Consider the following 23,177-nt stretch of genomic DNA (forward strand, 5'->3'; position numbering starts at 1 on the left):
TAGAAAGGATGAAAGCATAGATGAGAACAGACTGTAACTCCAAGCCTGGGTTGCTCAACCAATTCAAAATAGGAATAGTTGGTGCTGTGGGTGTTCTGGTGTCCTCCTCACTATGTTCTAATAGTCTGCTTATGACATCCTTATCTTCAAATTCACTTGCATGACAAAGCATATTAACTCCTTGTACCATTGACTCCACCCTCTGACCCCCACCCCCCCTTAGAAATGGTTTCCACTCTTATTTGTATAAACTCTTCTCTTTGATATCCCTGTGGTATGCTGTTTTCTTTTCTAAACTGAAACAAAAAGATACCCTAGCAGAGGTATCTCAGGAGAAGTAAGGTATGATTTGGCCTAAGTATGTAGAATCTGGGACATTAGTGTTTGGAATAAATTGAGATCAGTTTCTCTTGGTTTCTTTTTTTTTTTCTTTTTTTTTTCTTTTTTTTTTTAAACCCCTACCTTCCGTCTTGGAGTCAATACTGTGTATTGGCTCCCAGGCAGAAGAGTAGTAAGAGTAGGCAATGGGGGTCATGTGACTTGCCCAGGGTCACACAGCTGGGAAGTGTCCGAGGCCGGATTTGAACCTAGGACCTCCCATCTCTAGGCCTGGCTCTCAATCCACTGAGCTACCCATTTGCCCCTTCTCTTGGTTTCTTACTCTGTAAAAATGGCCTTTATCCCAAAGTTTGTTGGAAGACTGATTCATAAATGCTGTTTATACAAGCAGTTTTCTAAATTTGTATGGCTACTTAGATAATTTTTTTCCTTCCTTTGTTTTCAGTATCATGAACTAAATTCTAATAAATAATCTTGCCTCCTCAAAAACTTCTTTTCAGTTTTTTTATAGAAGATATTTCTTTTCAATCCTTGCCTGAAGCTATTAGCTTATGATGATTTTGCATTCATAATCAGGCTTTCAATTCTAGAAGTCTCATTATTTGTTTTGCTTTTTTTTAAAATAAAAATAATGAATTCCTCTTTTGTGGGTGTATGTTTTTTAAATTTTTTGAAACCTGCCTGTGGATGCTTGCTTAGTAGCCATTTTTAAAAGTCTCTATATAAAGACTTTTTATTAAGGTTTGGCACATCAGCCACCAAAAAAATCCACCTATGCATAATAGCTATCAATACTATCCGAAAGCCATAATTTTATTTAGAGACTTATTGATATTTATGGGATATCAAATCTATAATAAAAGATCATTTCTATAGTGAATATAGACATTTAAGGTTTTCTTTAAAATTTGTTTATAAAAATTAGATCGTACTTTAGAATCAGTAACTTATTCACTTGGACAAACATTTTTTTATTAGGCTTAGCTATTTGTAGTATGGACATACGAAGATTAAGGGTAGCATGGTGGCATAGAGTACCAGGCCTAGAGTCAATAAAAGTTTAGTTCACATCTGGCCTTAGTCACTTAACCCTGTTTGCCTCAGTTTCCATTTATAAAGTGAGCTGGAGAAGAAAATGGGAAACCTACAATATTTTTGCCAAGAAAACCCCAAATGGATTCGTGAAGAGTTGACTACTACTGAAGTGTCTCAACAACAACAATAGCAAATACAGTTATGGTCTTAAGGAAAGAAAATGTTTTGCAGAATGACTAATAGTCATCTGACATGTAGTAGAATTTAAAGAATAAATACTATTGGGCTCCTTTTCATCTCCACCTGTATATCTGATTTGATTGCAATACAAAACAATCAATACAATTTAGCAGGTTTTTTCCCAAAAGATTTTTTTCAGTGATTCGTGGCAAGGGGATGTAATAGTGATTTCTTCTGGACAAGGGTTGTGGCTGACATTTCCCAGTATAAATTGAGATCAAGGTATATCTCTTAAGTACCATACAATTCTTAAGTTGTCATTGTTGAGAGTAGGATGAAGTGAGAAAGAGTATTTGTTAGGAGTTGCCTAACTATAAATTCTTCATGCTCACATATTTTATTTTACCAGCCATACCATTTAACTACTTTTATTGTAAATCACTCTACCCCAAATTTGTTCATCTTGCTAGAGGGAGAATAACAGATTACTAAGCATTCTTTTATATATATTGACTGCCCCACACTTCTTGATTCAAGGTTCTCTTTTCGTATCTAGGTTCTGTCCATGTAATTCTTTTGCTTCTCTTAATTAGTTCAATTTCCACCCCCCACAAAGATTATTTAAAATTTTTTTCTCTACTCAATTCTTTCACACCCTTCTTTTCCCCTTTCAAATAATGATCTCAACTCATACTTTACTGAGCAAAATAGCAATCATTCCCCATGATCAAACTCATCTCCCCTTCTCTATTTTTCTGAATCCTCAGATAGCATCCTCCATTTTCAGTGCCTTTAATCTCCAGTGGTTCCCAAACTTTTTTGGCCTACCACCCCCTTTCCAGAAAAAAATATTACTCAGCCCCCTGGAAATTAATTTTTTTTAATTTAATAGCAATTAATAGGAAAGAAAATGCACCTGTGGCCATCACCGCTTCCCCTGGATTGCTGTAGCACCCACCAGGGGGCAGTAGCGCCCACTTTGGGATTCACTGCTCTAGACTGATGACAAAGTGATGGTTGTGCCAAAATCAAGTCCTTTGCCTGTGTTCTTGGTCTCATCCCTTCCTTTCTTCTCCAGAATATAGCCCTCATAATTAAATCCTTCCTCTAAATTTCAGTCTTACCTGGTCTGTTTTTATTCTGCCTACAAACATACCCAAATATTCCCCATTCTGGAAAAAAATCCCTTATTAGACCAGAACTTCTTCAAGCCTAATATCACTATATCTCTAGTCCCTAGGAAAAAACTTCCACTTCTTGCCTCTATTTCCTTTCCTCTTATTTCACAGTTCTTTTGCATTTTGATTTTTCAATTGATATGGCTCTCTCCAGCATTACCAATAATGCTTTAATTGCCAGTTCTGATGACTTTTTCTAAATCTTCTTCCTTACTGAATGTTTATTATCTTTTCTCTGAGTTTTTATGACACCTGTCTCTTGGTTCTCTTCCTTCCCTATTCCAATTTCTTTTGCTCTTTCAGCATTTCTGTGGTAGCTCCTAGGTGTAGATGTGCCCCAAAGCTTCTCTTCATTTCTCTCCCACTCTCTCACTCTTGAGTTAACATCTGTATATTTAGTACTTCTCTCTTTTATGAGTTCATTGTACATCTCCGATTGCCTATTGGACTTTCAAACTGGATATCCTATAGATGTCTCTTTCTTAGCATTTTTCAAAGCAAAAAAATTTAGTACCTTTTCTCCAAAACCCACTGCTCTTCCCAACATCTCTATGGGGCAGCACCATCCTGTCATTATTACAGGTTTTCAGCCTCACTATTAGCCTCAACTCCCTACTCTCTCATTGTAGACATCCACTCAGTTACCTAATTGTGTCATTTCTGTCTCCTCAATGCCTCTCACATCCATTCCCTTCTCTCTTCACCCAATTTCAAATCCCCATCACCTTTTACCTAGACCAGTGATGGGCAGACTTTTTAAAGAGGGGGCCAAAGGAAAGGAAATGCTCATTGACGGAATAAGGTACGATTTTATATTTAAGGGGGTAAGGAGGTTTAGTGAATATATACCTTAAATTTATATTCATTAATTTAAATATTATTAATTATTAATTTTATTATTATTATTATATTATTATTATTTATTATTTATTATTATTTATTATTATTTATTATTATTATTATTTATTATTTATTTTATTATTATTATTTTATTATTATTATTTATTATTTATTATTTTATTATTTTTTATTTTATTTTATTTTATTATTTATTTTATTTTATTTTATTTTATTATTTTTTTATTTATTTCCCGCGCGTACGTCACCCGGGTGGAATATATAAATATATATGTCTATAGATCATTGATTTAATATCTACTATAAATTGATTAAATTATTACTTCTTATTACTACGTACACACGTTATGCGCTAATTCTTATATATAATAATATGTCTTATAATCATTCATATAATATCCTCATTTACTCCGCGTGAACACCAAGCAATTATTCCATGTTAGGTCCTAGGTTAATATCAGTGTCCGAGGCTCCTGCCCGTTGGATATAGCTCCCCCGAAAAAAATTCTACCTCATGCCAGTTAGAATCAGTTATGCCGCGTTATGGGCTGACTAGTAATCGAAACATCGTGATGCCTTATTTAATGGCAGTTTGGATGCAATGAACAAATTTATGATCCTGAAGTAACAACCAGTAGCCTGTTCAAGGAATTAGGTACGTCACAATTCATGCCTCTCCTCTGAAGGATGTTAAGCCTTTAGATGGCGGGATGGTGGTCTCTCGTGAGAAGTGGATTGAGGTATTCCTGATGGTTATGATATGCTTGTCAGATTAAGGTTTGTAATTCCTGTTACCATGGACAGTATGTATATGTACGCCAACATAATATGTCTTATGTAAGATTATGCATAATATTAGGTAATGAATATCCATATACTATATGATTAATAGTACTGTAACATATATATGTATTTAGTAATATAAGAGTATAATGTATTATGAGATATGCTAGAGGTAAATAAATCCATGTAATATAGACATATAATGTATATAGTATAATTATGAATATAATGTATAGTGAGATATGCTAGAGGTAAATAAATCCATGTAATATAGACATATAATGTATATAGTATAATTATACATATAATGTATATAGTATAATTATACATATGCTGTTTTTACTTATATTAATTTTTTTTTTTTTTGTAAAATGAATTTAGTACTGTCATAGCATATAAATTGTTCATCAGGAAGTAGTTTAATCAGAACATCAGCTTTGGGAGTTGACGGCAGGGTGATACGCCCTCTTCTTGAGATGTCCTAGGAAGGAGTTTTCCTTCATTGTTGGCGTACAAGGCCAATATTTTTGTTAAATTACTTGGACAGTTAAGGGTATTTTGGTTGGAGTATATAGTTCTCGAATATTCCTGCTAGTGGCATTAGGATGAGGATGATGGTGAAGTAGGAGATTGAGGCTACTTGGCCGATGATGATGAAGGGTTGTTCTACAGGTTGACCTCCGATTCATGTCAGGATAAAGAGGTTAGCTGTAAGAATTCAGAACAGGGTTTGTGAAATTGGTCTGAATGTGAGGCTTCCTTGTTTAGATGTGTGGAGAAGGGGGATTACTAATAGTACTAAAATAGATGCAAGTAGTGCTAGTACTCCTCCTAGTTTGTTAGGGATAGATGGAAGGATAGCGTATGCGAAAAGGAAGTATCATTCTGGTTTAATGTGGGGTGGGGTGTTTAGTGTTTGTTTCTAAGGCAACTCTTTAGAAGTTTCATTGTATTTTATCCTACTCATTGCATTCATCAGATTAGGAATAATGTCATTGGGCCAGATAGAACATTTCATGGGCAGCATCTGGCCTGCTGGCCATAGTTTGCCCATCACTGACCTAGACTATTGTTATAGCCAGGAGGCTATATATATATATATATATATTTGATCCTCTTGCCTTTCATCTTTCCCTTCAATCTGTTCTCCATGTAGTTGCCTGAAATATAAGTCTGTGTCCCTCTCCTATTTCATAATCTCCAGTGCCTCTCTATTGCTTTTAGAATCAAATATCAACTTATCCATTTATTTGAAATCTACCTACCTTTTCAACTTTATTATATATTACTACTTTTCCTTCAAACTACATTTTAGCCAAACTATCTTATTGCCTGTTCCATCTCCCATCTCTGTGCCTTTGCCCAGGTTATTCCCCCCACCCCCCACCCCCAAGTCTGAAAGTTATCCCCTCACCTCTGCCTCTTAGAATTCCTTGCTTCCTTTAATATTCAGCTCAATCACCAATTTATACGTGAAGCCTTCCTCATTTTCCCAGCTTTTGCTCACAGATATTTCAGTCATTGTCTTCTGAGTTTTTCTGCCATCATAAACAATTTTAATTCTTTTTTTGTTTATTCATTTTTTTCAGCCTATTTCTTGACTTTGGATTTTGTTAGAGTGGGTCTCTGCTCACCTCTTGATGTGGAGAGCAAGATGTTTGGTTGAGCTTTTATCTTTTTTATCTTTTTGCTTTCACGGGTTAGTTTGGGGGTCCATAAATAAAGTGGTGTGATTTGAGGAGAGGTATCGTCTGTACCCTCCTGGTTAGCACTCTGGTCTTTACCCAGGTAGTGAACTCTCCCTGTTCTCCTCTCCGCCCTGGAACTGTACTTCAGAACTGAGTAATGGTTGAAAGAGTTGTCACATGCAGTGGATCCTGTGCCCAATGACAGTATGGAGGTCCCTTGGAGATCTCTTGCTGTCCAGGAGTTCCTTGTATCATCCCTGAGGACTGTTCCTTACTGCTGCATCAACACAGTCCCCTGTTGCTGGTGCTTCCTCTGCCTCAGGCTCTTGGCTAGCCCCAACTCTAGTCTCCCCAGACCTCTCTTTCTATCTTCCAAAGCTTCCTTGGGTTGGGAAAATTATTTATTGTGACTTTGTTGGTTTTCTCACTCTGAATTTGGTCTGGCATTTTCTGAAGTCATTTAGAAGAAGAGATTTGGTGGTTGTGATTTTTTCCTTCACCATCTTGACAACATTCCCTTGACTTATTTTGTATATATTTTTGTGCACATACTGAGTCCCATAATAGCACATTAACTCCTTGATAGCAGAAATATTGTTTTTTGTCTTTGTATCCTCAGTAACTTTATATATGAATGATACCTATTGTATAGTTGCTATTTAATAAATGTTTGACTAATTACCTGTGCCCTGGTTTTCCTAATCCTTGAACTTTCCCTCCTAACTTAAAGAGGTAGAAAAAGCGTCTGATGAGGATTCAGAAGAGATTAATTCAATTCCCATTTCAGAAAGTGTCAGAGTTATTATCTTTGGCAAATTAATTAGTTTGAGCTTTAGTTTTCCCATCTTTAAATGGGTATAACAATATTTATACCACCTTCTCCAGACTGGTTATGAGGAAAGTGTTTTGCAAAACTGTTAAATGTTTTATAAATGTAAGTTATGATTATTCCGCTGAAATCTTGCTTGTGATTTTGTTTTGGAGACTCTTCTCTTTTGTCTAGTCAGTTTTCATATATCTATATGAATTTTATAGGTCTTAATAAATTTCATGGTGGGATAAAGCATGATATATTTTTAAAACATAGATTTGCATGTTTGACATTTATGTTTCAACATTAAAATTATTTCAAACTAGGTAGTGAGAAAATAATTCTTTAGCTGTACCTCAAATCTGACTTACTCTTATATTGATTTGTGTTCACTATGCTGACTGGAGTCTAGTAACTTAATGTAAAAAATTATTTTCTTGAGTTAGAAACAAGAAGGGCCTGTTTGACCTGTTCTATCTCGGGGGAATAAAGAAATCTGTCGTTGGTTGCAAACTTGCAAAACTGACAGAATTCTTTCTCAGGAAAAAAAAAAAAAGAATTCTTTTTCAGATACCCAAGTCTATTTGTTTATTCTGTCTGTTCTCTGGGTTCTCATACACATCACCTTTCTTTCTTTTTTTTTAAATTTACTTTTAATTAATTTTTTAGCATCCATTTAAAACAATTTTTGAGTCCCAAGTTCTTTCGGTCCTTTTTGCCCCTTTCCCACCCATTAGCAATATGTTATACGTAGTGCTTGGCACTTTTCAGGATTTAGGAGATCTTTCAAACATGATTAAATGCTTCTTCCCTCATCACCACCACCCTTTGGCCCCTTGAAAGAAGTCTTCTTCCAGGTTCCTTTATCTCATCTGAGTAGTCATAAACCCTTCTACTTAATGAGGCATGTGGATGCTGAGGTGAGCACCAAATGGAGCCTCAAGCCCCCCTTTTTTCCACTCCTGATCTCAGAGTCCACTTGATTGCTTTTGTAGATTTAGCTCCTTTATGCATATAGCTGAAATAAATGAGCCTTTATATTCACTGACACTTTGGGATCCATTGATCTGAAAACAGAATGAATCATCCAAATGCCCAGCTTTCAGAAATAAACTTGAGCAGTGTGACAAACAGAATGTGGTCTTCTTTATGTCTTTACAATTAAAGTAGAAATGCTATATGTATTGAATGTTTTATCAGATTGATAAAGTTTACAAGGAATATGCCAGCTAACTATATATGCCATTTTTATGAGTTGTTATAGACATTCCAGTTATTAAAGAAAATATATACAGGACTTTAGCCTTTATAAGAAGCACTAGTAATCTGGAGAGAAGGTTATCATGTGCATGAATAGTTAAATAATATTCATAGCAGTAATAATAATAGTAATAAAAGAAATCACTATTTAAATAGTGCTTTAAGGTTTGCAAAGTCTTTTTCCTCTTGGCAGCCCTATTAAGTAGTTAGTATAAGTAGTAGTTTCTTTATTTTACAGATGTGCACTTGAGAAGTTAAATGACTTTCCTAACCAGTAAGTTCTGAAGCAGGGCTGGAATGTGGGTTTCCTGATTACAAGGACAGGATTCTATCCACTGTGTCACTTTGCCTTCCATTTAAAAATTAGTCAGATTGAACTATGTCTTCTGATAAACCTTGGGAATTTTACTCTGGTATGAATCTTTAAAATTCAACAAGGGAAAGATGGCAAGAGTTCAGTGGATATGGGGAAAGCACTCAAAAATTTTAGCCTAGTTCCTAATATAGGAAATTTTTCATTCTACATTTCCCCCTACTCTAGATATGTGCGTCTGTACACAAGAAAAAGGATGGGGGGGAGGGAGAGAAACAGAAAGAATCATTTTAAATTTAAAGAGAACTGACTCCCCACTATTTGGGCTCTCGGATTGTCTGCCAACAAAGTACTTGCATTGACAAGTCTCATCAGAAAAAGTTTCCATCCTAGTTCAAGTCCATCACAATTTGTGAAGTCATTGGTCTGAATCCAAAAAAAAAATTTTTTTTTTACATATTTGAAAAGTAAACCATTTCATTTAAAAGTGTAAGTATTATTTCATTAAGGGATGTTAAAATTTTTTAACTATAGCAGTTAAAAATTACTTATTAATAGTGTTCAGAATTTCTCCTGTTTTAAGAGCCTTTCATGATAATCTGTTACAGTAATCTTTTTTTAGAATCAGAGCTTTACCCAACTCTTTCCTTTAGGAGGCTCCCTTCTTCAACCATCCAAGATTGATGGCTTCTTTTCTTAAAGAGTTTCAGGGATAGACTACACCAATTTCCAGGGCAGCCCATTCCAATGTTTTCTCTCCAGTTTTTAATTTAAGCCCATTTCAACTTGTTCTGTTACTAATAGATACAGAGAACATCCAGTTAGTACTGTCTTAATAAAACTTTTCATGTACTTGAAGGCAGTAATAAATTTACATTTTCCTAATGCCATTGGCACATTTGAATTGTACCTGATATTTTACTTACCTATGCACTGTATATGGAATTGTTCTTAATGTGTTGGTCATTTTCTCCTGCCAACTATATTATAGTACATGATTTCTTTTGTATAATTCTTTAGTATCTTATCTTTTTTGTGGGAATTGGGCACAATAGAGATACTCAACAAATTTTTTAAATTGAATCATATCCTCCAGGCTAAACAGTCCCCAATTCCATTAACCTTTTTCCAGATGGCCTATTTTATATCTTTTACATCTGTTTTGCTCTTCATTGGAGTTGAGCTGCCCTGGGTAGTAGTTGGGGAAGATGGTCAGTTTTCTGAGATCTCTTGAATCAAAGCATAGCTTCATTATTTGGATTATTATGAATTCCCAGGATTTAGACACAGACATGCATTCAGCTTATGAATATTAGAAAATATGTTCCTGTGCCAAATATATCATAGTTTTGGCTCTGTTTTTGCCAGTTCTCCCTTCCATTAGAGCAAATAATTGAATTGACTCTATATATCACAGTAGGTAAATGTAGCCCAAATCCAACAATATATCTAGAGTGAATAAGTCTTAATATGCTGTCATTTCATAAACTTGAAGATTAAGTAAAGATCAGGTAGAAGAAAAACACATTTATTCACAACTATTAGTTGAGATACCACTTTCTTTAAAATGCGTGACTAGTTTATCTGAATGATGTGTTTAAGGACAAATGCCAAGTAGATTAAGCTGAGAGACTTTGCTTCCAGTTAGTACAGAGTACCAGGAAAATAAGACAAAGGATAAATCTTCAAATACTTAAAAATCTATAAATGTTTTAGTTACCTTATCAGTCACTTGCTTGGATGGGGGAGTTTTATTCTCTCTACTTTTCCAGGCCAGGTAAGCTCAGATGTGACTTGGAACAGGTGGACAGGAAAATGCTTCACATCTCAGTAGAGTCAGTCCAAGTTACTGTTCTATAGAACTGAATTTAAACTCTTAATACCAGTTCTCTAAATGTCCTTGATGTTTGACTGTATCCAAAAGGATTGTATAAAGAAGCCTTATAGCTTCCAAACATACTTGGTTTCATTCCTTGCATGCCAGAGAAGATGAATACTTTTCTAGGTGTTACCATGGCTATGCTCCATTTGAATCCTTTATCATTGTACAAGATCTATTAAACTCTATAACCTGTGATTCAATGCTTACCTTACAACATCACTGAATCAAAAAGTATAACAGCTGGAAAGGACCTCTGCAGTTATCTCTTCCACTTCCTAACTGGCACAGAATCCTTTCTGTAGATAACAGCTCTAAAGAAGTTTTTTTTTTTCATCCAGCTCCCCAGAATTGCTGGAAAACAAACAGATGCACCCTCATTCATTGAATATAAAAGAGGCAACTGTAAAAGGGAGACAGAAAGAAAAGGCTCACAGGAAAAAAACCTCTGAGGAAAACTAAGGCAGAAGGAATGAGGAAGCAAAGGGCTGAAACAACACACATCCCCAGGAGAAATAATTGACCTGTTGTAAGAACCTTTGGAGAAATGTAGGAAGTCAACAAAAGAGGCACAGGAGAATTTGACAAATCACAAAGAGAAATGTTCGTTTAGTGGGACTATAAGAAAAAAATGTAAGAATCAGTAGCTTAGAAAAACAAGTAGAAACCCTTAGTAAATCAGTGGAGCATTTAGGAAATATAATTAACCCAGTTAGAACAACAACACAAAAAGTAGAGATAGCCAAACAAACAACAGAAAAAAATAATCAAAATCATTATAATGAAACTTTGCCTTCTTCCTGATCCCCTTCAGTTTCAATCTTTCTTGAAAATTAAGCCCTTATGTCTGAATGTACAATTTGAGAGGTGACCTGACCAGGACAGATCATAAAACTTTCTGCCACCATCCCTCTGGATCTTTTTGTCTCTTAAGGCAACCAAGAATGGCATTTATTTTTTTTTAGCTGCCATGTCATCTAGTTAGCAGTGAAAGTCACTTTATCTGCTATAACAAAAGGAGGATTCATTCCTCTCTTTTCTATATATTCAGGAAAGTATTTAACTCCTAAAAAGGTGATGGATATCATCCTCTGCACAATACTTCTCGAAAGAGGGAAAGAACAAAAATGGAGTTGGATTGGGTTTTGTGAACTTTTCAAGCCTTCCTTTCTAATTATTATACAAGGATAATATACTAATAGACTTTTGCCCTTAAGGAGCCTAATGGAGAAAATGCAAGCAAAAATCAAATGATAACTACAAAAACTTTAATTTTAGAGGCAGACTGATGTGATTTGGTAAAAAGAAATTTGTAAAATCATAATGTCTCATAGCTGGAAGATAGAGATGTTAGATAAGAATTCATCTGTTTGAAACCTCTCATTTTATGGATAATCATGGCTTTGAGACCAAATGAACCTAACCAACTTCCCAAAGTAATGTGACTAGGTTGGTGATAAAACAAATTAAATTGAATTAAAAAAAAAAACAGTTCTTTTGCTTCTTGTGGTAGTTCTTTTTTTCCACTGTATTCTTTTATAAGAAAATGATTTATTTTCAAGTACAAATAGTAACAATAGTTAGACTAACAAGATGCTAACAAGTGTGAGAATGTGTTTTTAACAAATTTTAAAACATTAGGATATACTCTTTTGGCTGCTGTTCTCTGATTTTTAAAGTCCTTCCCACCTTTCCATTCTTACTACACTTTATGCCTACCATGTTCTCTGTGATCCAGTGACACTGGCCATATTCATCTAGCTTCAAATGTAGTGCCTCAGTGACCCCAAAGTAACTTCTTATATATTTAGAATACATTTGGATTGCAACTTTTCTTTGAGTTTCCCTTTGAAATGAGTAATCAGTAAGATGGAGATGTGGCTTAATTGCAGTATTGTATATTGTTGTGTATATTGGTAGAGTCTCAGTTTAAATCTCAACTCTGTCATTTCCTCCTTACTGGGCAAATTGTTTTATATCATTCACTAAATTTTTTCATTTGTAAAATAAGATTGACCTAAGTGGTTTCTAAGGTGCACTCTAGCTGTAAATTATCTAGATTTTTAGAAACAGCAAATCTGGCAAAAATGTTTACAAATCTACCAAACATTTCAGTAACCTTCTTGTAAGAACTATTATAAATCCGTGTACCTCTGAGTTCCCTCCTTTTCTACAATAGCATTAACCATATCCTGCCAAGACAAGCCACACACTGAGAAAGATGTAAAGTTTCCTCTTGGCATCAACTACAGGCATATATGTGAGAATCCCCATTCTTTACTATGTAAAAATAAATTTCCATAGGTGTCTGGCAGACATGTCAACTTTTAGACATAAGATTCTGTTTTGTTTTATCAGTTTCAGTTATATAATCTTGCATAATGTATCAAAAGACAGCACTGGAAATAGTAAATTTTGTGTCTCTGAATGTATTGATTTAATTTTTCTTTTCTTTCCATTCAAGATAAACTTTCATTGGAAGGAATAGTGGTACAGCGTGCTGAATGCAGACCTGCTGCCAGTGAAAACTATATGAGATTGAAGAGGTTAGTATTTTTACCTTTAAAATGAATATGGCTTTTATTTTTTGAGATCTTGGCACATTTTTCTGCATCTGGTAAATATGTATAATTGTACATGCCTATGTGTTAGAATTCCAGGTACTACTTGACCATGAAAACTTGGCTGACTATTACTTGAATTTGTTTTTTTTTTTTTTAAAAAGCAAAAACATGAGAATTTCTTTGGCACTACAGGATAGAAAAAAAAAGAGAGACTCCAGAAATACAACAGAATATTTATAATAACACTTTTGTGGTTAGGAGGGCTGGCCTGTTATGAAGGGACAAAGGGAGAAATACAAGGATAAATAATTGAATGAATGAATCACCTATGATTTAGGTGATATAAAAATAAAATATATCAATAAATTTTTCTCTTGAAAAAAGCTATATTTGCTAAAGGAAGTTTAGATATCTCCATTCAACCTTAAAGTGTTGTTGTTTTTTTAACCTTAACTCAGAATCAATACAAAATATCAGTTCCAAGGCAAAAAAGAGAGGTAAGGTCTAGGCAGTGACTTGCCCAGAGTCACACAACTAGGATGTGTCTAAGGGCAGATTTGAACCCTGGACCTCCTGCATCCAGGCCTAGTTCTCTGTCCACTGAGCCATCTTGCTACCCCTTTAAAGTTAAGATAAGTAGGGATGGACCAAAGTTATTACTTGTTTTCCTAGCAAAATGTTGAGTTTTGTAAAATCTTCCCAAATAATTGCATACCGCCTGTTTTCCTAAAGACAACTGTAAAAGTTAGTCATGCCTTCATGGCCCTAACATTAGTTTGCTAACATGTTCTTCTGACTGTTCAAGGCATATGATTTTTATATAGTAATTATTTGCATACTCCAGGTAGGTGTGGTGACCTCAAGTTTCCATTTTTCTCTTCCAACCTATTTTGAAGTAGTCTGGCACTGGATAGGAATTGAGAGGGGAGGGAGAAAAAAAATAAGGGCTTGTGAGAAATGACCAAGTAATGAAAGGAAACTCTTGGGCTTATTTATAATTCCTAACTTCTAATGATCAGTTATGTATCTAGGGCTGTCAAATGCCTTCTAGACCTGGCATTGAGAGAAAGCTAACTATAATAGCTAGTAGTTCCCAGGTGTTGTGATGAGGATAACTGCAATGAGGCCCATTTACTTTTAGTGCCCTTATAAGTTAGCACTGCACATTGAAAATTATTTGCTTATTTTATTTTGAAACATTTAAATTTTTAGTGTGAAGTCATTTTCTTTTCAGCATTATCATTTTAAATGTGAAGCCCTTTCAAATGAATGTGCTAAAAATAACATCAAATTATGGGAAATTATTTATAAGCATAATTCAGAGAGAAACAGTTGCAAGTATTTATGTGATTGGAGGGCATTTTAGAATGCTAACAACTTGTATTACCTTTGCATTATTTATTTATTTTGGTGTTTATTTTTTCCCCAGTGGCAAATTTACACATAAGTGTAAGATTTTCAGAATGATTCATGTTGTCTCCCTCCCCCCACCCCACCCCGGAGCTGACAATCAATTCCACTGGATTATACATGTATTATCACAAAACCTGTTTCCATATTATTCATTTTTGTAAGAGTAATCTTATAAGACCAAAATCTCAGATCACATGCCCAAAGAAACAAATGATAAGTCATTTGTTTTCTTCTGCATTTCTACTCTTAATAGTTTTTTCTCTATCTGTGGATAGCATTTTTTCTCCTAAGTCCCTAGGGTTGTCCTGGAACATTACATGCTATTAATAGCAAGTCTATCACATTTGATTGTCCCACAATGCTTCAGTTACTGTATGTAATGTTCTCCTGGTTCTGTTTATTTCACTTGGTGTCAGTTCATGGAGGTCTTTCCAATTCTTAAAAACATCATTCATTTCATCATTCCTTATAGTACCATCATATCACAATTTGTTCAGCCATTCCCCAATCAAGGGGCATCTCAGTTTCCAATTTTTTGCCACCACAAAAAGCGCAACTATAAATATTTTTGTAAGAACAGGTCCATCCCATTTTTAAAAAATCTCTTGGGATACACACCTAATAGTGGTATTATTGCATTATTTATATCATATTAAGTTCTGAAGTTGTCAGCAGTTCATTGATGTTTAAAAAAAAACACTATCTTGAACAACTCATTATTTAGTACATTTTGGGGCAGTGCAGTGTGACAGCAAAATTGCTGGATTAAGAGTCAGGACACATAAAAGCATCTTACTAACAGAAGCATCTTAGAAATGCCAACAGTCAGAGTCCACACTGTACAAAACTCTGTAGCAGAGAGTTGGGAGAGACCATGGAAAATTAAACTCTGGGTCCACCTCTCCCAGGCTTGGGTCTAAGAGTCTGATTTTGCTGCTTCATCATACTTTATTTACTTAGTAAGTACTAGAGCAAGATTATACTTCTATAACTTATCCAGTCTATAAACAGGTAAGTTATTTCATTTCTTGATTTTTAGATGAGACAGTTTTAAAAAGATTATTCTTGTAGATTTATGTGGTCTAAGAAAGATTACCTATAATCAGGGAATCCAGCCTGTGGTAATCTGAGATTTAAAAGATGTAGATCAGTAGAGAGAGAGAGAGAGAGAGAGAGAGAGAGAGAGAGAGAGAGAGAGAGAGAGATAAAATTCCCTACACTAGTGCAAACTGCCAACTCTTCTGTGTTCATGAGTTTCCTGGGTCCCTAAGAAAGTGTGACTTTCCCAGATCCACCCAGCTAGTATGTGCCAGAGGCAGGACTTGAACTGTGGCCTTTCTTACTCCAAAGCTAGCCTTCTATGCATTATACCATGCTGGCTCTCTCTCCTTATTTTTTTTTTTTTAAACCCTTAACTTTCATGTATTGTCTCATAGGTGGAAGAGTGGTAAGGGTGGGCAATGGGGGTCAAGTGACTTGCCCAGGGTCACACAGCTGGGAAATGGCTGAGGCCGGATTTGAACCTAGGACCTCCTGTCTGTAGGCCTGACTCTCAATCCACTGAGCTACCCAGCTGCCCCCTTCTCTCCTTATTTTTTGATATGGAGGTTAAGTATTTTACTCATGATCACACACAGCTAAAAAGTATAAGTGGTAGGACTCAACCCCAGATTTCTTCTTCATCAAACATTGTTGCACATGTACCCCAGGCTCCCTCTCTGTAGACTGGGGCAATAACACAACCCCCAAACACTCCGTGCAGGAACTGTTGAAAGGAAGAGCTATGATTTAGCCAACCAAGTATTTGTCTGGGAATCAAGAAACCTGCCTTTTAGATCAAGTAATAACCAGAACTTGATATAACCTTGGGAAAAACATTTAATCCCTCTGGAACGTAATTTCTCTATATTCAGAATATTGCTTTTTGTTCTAAATGCCCCATTTTAGGAAGGGATTGAATGGCTTGAGCATGGCTACGGGAGGTTGAACAGAATGCTAAAGGTACTAAAAAATATGCCCTTTGGTCTAAGGGACTAGGAATATTAGAATGAAAAAGAGATAAAATGTGTTCTCTTATTTTTCTTGTTTGCTTGTGTTATGATAATCCTGATGGTATGAGGATCTTAAGCTGGGTAAAGTGGGTGAGTCCTAAGTGAAACACTTAAGTTATAAGTAATGAATCTTAAAGGACCCCTACAGCTAATAGTTGTTAAAATATGGCGAATCTGCTGAACCCAACTTCAGAAATAACAGTTTCCCGGAGTAGCCAGCCAGATAAAGAATCTGCTGTTAGAACTATACAGATACTTGTCCAACTGACACTCTGGCCTTGACTGGATAACGCTAGATTGACTGTGAATTGTACTTTGCTATGAATGATACACTTCTCTTCCCTTCAAATATCCCAAGGATGTAATCACTAAGCCCTAAGATAGAGATGACACCAAATCTAAGGTAAGTTTGAAGATTTATTGCTAACAGGCTTAGGAAGGGAAGCAGGGTAATGGCTGGGAAGGAGGGAAAAAGGAAGTCCTTAAGTAACTAATGCTTTTGATGCTAATGATGATATTTGGATTGATGATGGTCAAGTTTGCCAGTTGCCAATCTGGTCGGGCCAGACTGGCCTCAACCTAAATCAAGGATACTCTGATGTTAGATGTTGTTTCTTCTTGGTGATTAATTCAGGATCAGATTAATTTATTTTTGTTTATTTATTTATTTTAAAGCCTTTACCTTCTGTCTTAGAGTCAATACTGAGTATTGGCTCCAAGGCAGAAGAGTGGTAAGGGTAGACAATCGGGGGTCAAGTGACTTGCCCAGGGTCACAGAGCTGAGAAGTGCCTGAGGCCAGATTTGAACCTAGGACCTCCTGTCTCTAGGCCTGGCCCTCAACTCGCTGAGCTACCCAGCTGCTCCCCAGGATCAGGTTAATTTAGGATAAGGTTTACTCAGGATCAAAGACAGATGAAATTGATTGGTGCAGGTTGTTGGTAATGTAAGATCACTTATGGCCAACCCTTACTAAGCCTACCCTCTCCAATCCCAATCTTTAAATTGAGATCTCTTCTCAGTTCAAATTCTTCCTTTTACACCCAATTCTCAACTGCCTTGGCACTTGCCAGCTCCTGCCAGGCTTGATTCATTCTATATTCTAATCAGGTAACTGTCCATCATCTTGATTTCCACATGGCTATGCAATTTATCATTATACTTAATCCTAGAGAATCATACTAGAGAGTAATGGCTAGAAAGCTAAATTTTGGTAAAGTCTAAGGAAGAACTTCAAAACAATTAACACTTCCCACAAGTTGAATGACTTTCCTGGGGGAATAATGAGCTCTCTATCACCTGAAGGTCTTCAAGCAGAATCTTGATGTGTATGGGTTGTACTAGATGATGTCACTCTGATGTTGCCAATTTATTCTTTGTAGTGTTGGAGATCTCTTGGATCCCCACTATTCTTCATGCAGCAATCTTTCTTCTTTTGAAGTCTGCTCAATTAAAATTTTTCACCTAATCAGAATTATGATATCTATAGTGTACTATCCCTAGGTCATTCTGGCCATTTCCTCTCTCTCCTATCCAGTTTATACTAAGACTCTACAAGTAGGTTTCCTCAAACTCCAAATTCAACCTCCTTTATCTCCTCTGTATATAGGGCTGGTCACACACTAGATCTCATTTTTACATTACCCATCAGTGTTCTTTTTTCCCAATTAGAAATTCTACCTCTCCTCCTCAATCTTCACCTCTTTAAATCTTCTACACCTTTCACCTCTCAATTCTATGTCAGGCCATTACTTCTGCGCTGACTTCTGTCTTCTCCAAACTCAACCAAGTAGTTAACCCTATTAACTTAATAGTTCAACTGTGCTCTTATCTCTTCTCATGAATCCGTTTCCTCTCCCCTCCATCATAAATGTTCTTTTTCCAAACCTTTTCTGATTGATTTTTCCCATCTCCCTGTACATCTCAAAACCTCTCAATATCATCTCCTGCTCTCTCTTACATGTTCATTTAATCCCAGATAGATCCCAGGCCTAGAGTCAAGAAGACCTACTCTGACATCAAATGCTTGCTGTGTGACCCTGGGCAAGTCACTTAACCCAATGTGCTTCATTTTCCTCATCTGTAAAATGAGCTGGAGAAGGAATTGGCAGACCATTTCCTTCCTGGCCTCTGCCTCATTAAGTTCTCTTTTGAAAGAGGGAAAAAGTGGTTTTTGGTTGGATATACTAATATTTAAAGGTATAGTTGTCAAGAATTGAATAAAAATCAATTCTAAAATGATTTTAGTAATTTATTTACAAAATATAAGAGAGTGGAAGTAGAGAGATGAGAAGAGAGTAGAGTAAGAGATCTAACTTAAAGAACTAGACTGTTTATTCAATCCCTGGCTTTACTCCTGCAGGGCTCCAGAAGTCCTAGCCAGAGAGCCTAAAATCATTTAACAAGGGGTTTAGCCACGAGAGCTTCTCTCAATCAAGGGAGCCTCGGGGAGGCTAGTACCTCCAGGGAGGCTAAGGTAGTCAGACTTCTTCACTCACCATGTGTAGTTAGTTCTAAGGGAAAGATTTAAGAACAGTCTCACCAAGTTCAAGGTACTAGCCAGAGCTTCTCCAGGTCCAGTTCCATGCCAAGGAGAGAGTCCAAGGTCCCAGCCAGAGCTCCTTCGGGTCTAGTCCTCAGCTGAAGAGAACTGAACTCATTGAACTGCATTCTCTTTTAAAGGGGCTTCTTTTGCATAACTTCCTGTGCCTTCCTCTTAGTTTACATGTCCAATCACAACAGATGCTTTTCTTAGGACTGCCCAGGAAGCAGTCAGTAAATTTTGATTCTTCACTCATTCTAGCATAGATGGGTCACAGAACTGCCAACTTGTGAATTAAGTGGGGATGTTCTCACCTTTGGTGATTAGATTAAAGATGGGCAGGGCAGATTTAATTATCACACTTTCCTTTAAGATTAAACTCAAATACCATTTGCTACATCCCAGGGAAGCCCTCCCTACTTTCTAGAGTTTTCCTTCCCAAGCTACTTTGTATGTATTAGTATTTACTCACTTGATATTTCTTTACATATTTTTACATGAGCTTGTGTTCTCCATTAGAATGTAAACCTCTACAATGTAGGGATTATTTCATTCTCTGCCATGATGATTCTCATCTACCTTTCCTGTCCCAGTCTCTCTGCTGACTTCCAATCTTACATCCCCAACTGCCTTTCATGCATCTTGAACTGTGCAGTAGATATCTGAAACTCAATATGTCCAAAATGGAACACATTATGTTTACTCCTAAAATGTTCCCCTCTTCCCTGTTATTGTCACAGGCAGTTCTTAATATATTTGGATTTATAGATTCTTATGATCCTGTTGAGTTATCTTGTCAGATATATTAAGACCTAGGCCTTCTCATCCCATATAATTCTTGTCCATATACCTCCCCAGTATTCCGTAAGAGCTTTACCCAATATCCTTGAGACCTTCCCTTAGATCTTTTAACATTATTGGGCTTCTAATGAATTGTAACATGGTGGTAAAAATTGATAATATTTAATTTTATTTCACAGGGCAAATGACTAATAGAGCAGAGTGTTACTTAAGATAATTTTCTTTTTTTTCATCTATGATCTTTTCACTTTAAAATAGAAGGAATAGGAATTACTCACACATCTGGGTACTTGTTTTTTCCCCATATTTCTAAGCCTTGACTCTTTTCAGTTTATGAGAGTATTAGTATATGTGCCAGAAACTAACTTTCTTTCTCTCTCTCTCTCTCTCTCTCTCTCTCTCTCTCTCTCTCTCTCTCTCTCTCTCTCTCTCTCTCTCTCTCTCTCTCTCCTTCCCTCTCTCCCTTTCTTCCCCTCTCCCCTAGTTTACAAGCTAGAAGAGGCTTCAGAGGATATTTAGTACAACCCTCTTAAATTTATAGATAAGAAAATGGATGTTCAGGGAAATTAAGTGATTTGTCCAAGGTTACAAAGGTCAGAGATGGATCCTTGAGAGCCAGCCTTCTATTTGTATGCATGCAAAATGAATGAGCAGTGTAGAAAACTTTAGAATTGAGTAATTGATTGAACAACACAATAAATATTGTAGGAATTCAGAAGGAGGCCAAGTCATATTGGGTAGGAGAAAAAATCTAAGAGGGATTTTGGGGACCAAAAAGATTTTGAACTGAGCTCTGAAGAAAGTAAATTTACATAGATAAATAGAAATGGATTTAAGGATAAAGGGATGGTTTGGAGAAAGGAAACTAGATGTGTGAAGAGTAAAAGTAAAGCAGAATCACAAAAGAAGGAGGTGATTCCTGAGGAGGTTAGCTAGATCTTGGTCTGTTTATGCACAAACTCTTAAGATCATAGATTTAGGGCAATAGGAGACCTTAGAACCCAGGAAGCCCAGGAGAGTTTAAGTAGTATGACCCTGGCTCACAGAAATGTCTAAGGCAGGACTTGAATTCAAGTCTTCCTTAATTCAAGTTCAGTACTTTTTGGACTAGACTGCCTAACTGCCTCTTTTTCAAGGGCCTGAGATTGTTTTATATTTTTAAAGTTTGTGTCTATGTGGAAAAGGTAGAAAAAATGAGTGAAGAGAAATCAAGAAGCAACTGAAATAATTTTTAGCTTCATTAATTTCCTTTATGTCACCTGGCGCTCTTAGTCATTTTTGAAAAAAATAGCTAATGAACAGGTCTTGATTTTAGACTATTTCAAGTTTACAAACAAATTCTGGCTTTCTGTTGATTTAAGTGCCTTTAATGAATGTCTCTTTACTAAATACAAAGCCATTGCTGCTAAACTAATTGCAGCTATAGTCGGCCTTTCCTGTCTCTTAGTTTTTTTTGCCAATATTTCTTCCCTGATGAGAATCCTGAAATTGAAGACAATATTTGTAATTAAAGTTCTACTAGCCTATGTAAACTTACTCTATGAACTTGTTTTCTTTTTGTTATGTTCTCTGTGCTCTGGTATCCTAAAGGCATTTGTGTTTGTTTTCTTAATGTCTTCATTTTTCTTCAGTTGTTTAATAACCTAATTTAGACTATACATTTCAGTGAGAGGTGGGAGCGCTTGGTTCATTTCAGATAGAAGGGGACAGGAATAATTTAAGAAAATATCCTTTGAAATAAGATTATGGAAATAAAATTAGACAAATACGCTTGCTGTGAATCGTTGTCAAAACTTGAAGATCAGTTAACTGACCCAGTTTTGAAGCTGATAAAATAGTGAGGGGCTCAAAAAAAAATGTCCCTTTAAGAAATAATATCATTTGAGGGCAACTAGGTAGATAGACATTTTGTAGTTGTGTGACCCTGTGCAAGTCACTTAATCCCCATTGCCTAGCCTTTATTGCTCTTTTGCCTTAGAACCCAATTCATAGGTAAGGATTATTTTTTTAAAAAGAATATCATTTGAGTAAACTATCTTGAACACTTTTTTCACAGGCTTATTAAGCCATTGTTTAGTTATGGATTTTTCCTAGTAGAGGTAAATTTGTATCTATCCATCTGTACTCTTTCATAAGAGGAACTGAGTAAAAGGCAAGCATTTAGAGGACATCTGGCTCATATTAAGGATGCAGAATTAGATTTCAATTAATTATCTAGATTTGAAGTTCCTATATGACAAATACAGACATAAAACCCTTACTTTGTCTTAGAATGGTACTAAATGTTGGTTCCAGGACAGAAGAATTGTGGTTAAGTGGCTTGTCCAGAGCCACACAGCTAAGCTAGAAAGTGTTTGACAGTAGATTTGAACCCAGGACCTCTCATCTCCAGGCCTGGCTATTGATTCATTGCGCCACCTTGCTGCCTCAGTAGCCTTGTTCTTGTTAAACTTCCAACTGTGCAGGACAGAGGTTTTATTTATCCACAAATTATTGTTGGTAACAGGAAAGCCTTTTGTCAAAAATTATAAAGTCAAGAAAATTTTCCTTTTTTTTTTTTTTTAAATTTAAACCCTTAACTTCTGTGTATTGACTTATAGGTGGAAGAGTGGTAAGGGTAGGCAATGGGGGTCAAGTGACTTGCCCAGGGTCACACAGCTGGGAAATGTCTGAGGCCGGATTTGAACCTAAGACCTCCCGTCTCTAGGCCTGGCTCTCAATCCACTGAGCTACCCAGCTGCCCCCAAGAAAATTTTAATTTGAAATCTCCATCTCTCCACCATCCCCATTTCCCAACCACTCCCTCAGGCATCCAGTACCCTCTTAATTTAATTCTCTCATTTTCTCTAAAATGACAGGAAAGAATCTGATACCCTTTATTTATACTTCTTCATTCACTGCATACATTTCAGTGTAAATGAATGCCTCTCAATCTACCTGAAACAGAGATTTGCTTTATACTCCTTTATTGTTTTTTAAAGAATGACTAGGAAGTTGTCCAAAAGGACCAATCTCTCCCTCTCTTTCTGTGGATAGGATGAGTAGGGAAAGGTCTGGCTATCTTTGCTGGCATAGAAATAGTAGTTCTCTCTAGTTTTTCTGAAGACCTACTTTTCTCCAAGACTCCCATGTATTTTCCTATATATCTGACATTATTTTATTTGGTGTTTGATATTTTTATATCATAGACCATTATTGTGTAGGTCTTGTAAATGCTTCTTTATGGCTTCTGTTATTTCTGTCTATAGGATTAAAGCCTCTGACAAGTTATCTCTGGACCTACTCTTTGTTAACAACAGTTTTGCTGTAATCTATAACTGTGAAACAGATTAAAAGTTAACCATTTAGTATAGGGCCAGACTTATGAGCTTAATAACCAGTATTTTTCTAAATGGCTAACCACCAGCAATTGTAATTAAGACACCAAAGCTAGAACTAATAAATGACCCATGAGAATTTAATTCTGATGATGAACGTACATGAT

General features: G+C 36.0%; 1 protein-coding gene across 2 annotated transcripts in view; it reads left to right on the forward strand.

The window, feature by feature from the left end:
• GTF2F2 (general transcription factor IIF subunit 2) overlaps nt 1-23,177 on the forward strand; it is a 161,792-nt gene that overhangs the window by 73,502 nt on the left and 65,113 nt on the right. For both annotated transcript variants that reach the window (XM_044670619.1, XM_044670620.1), the window contains one exon: nt 12,789-12,870. In XM_044670619.1, coding sequence (XP_044526554.1) covers nt 12,789-12,870 — 82 coding nt within the window. The remainder of the gene's footprint in view (nt 1-12,788; nt 12,871-23,177) is intronic.

Source organism: Gracilinanus agilis, chromosome 3 (assembly GCF_016433145.1).
Source record: "Gracilinanus agilis isolate LMUSP501 chromosome 3, AgileGrace, whole genome shotgun sequence".
In the NCBI taxonomy this organism is placed as follows: domain Eukaryota; kingdom Metazoa; phylum Chordata; class Mammalia; order Didelphimorphia; family Didelphidae; genus Gracilinanus; species Gracilinanus agilis.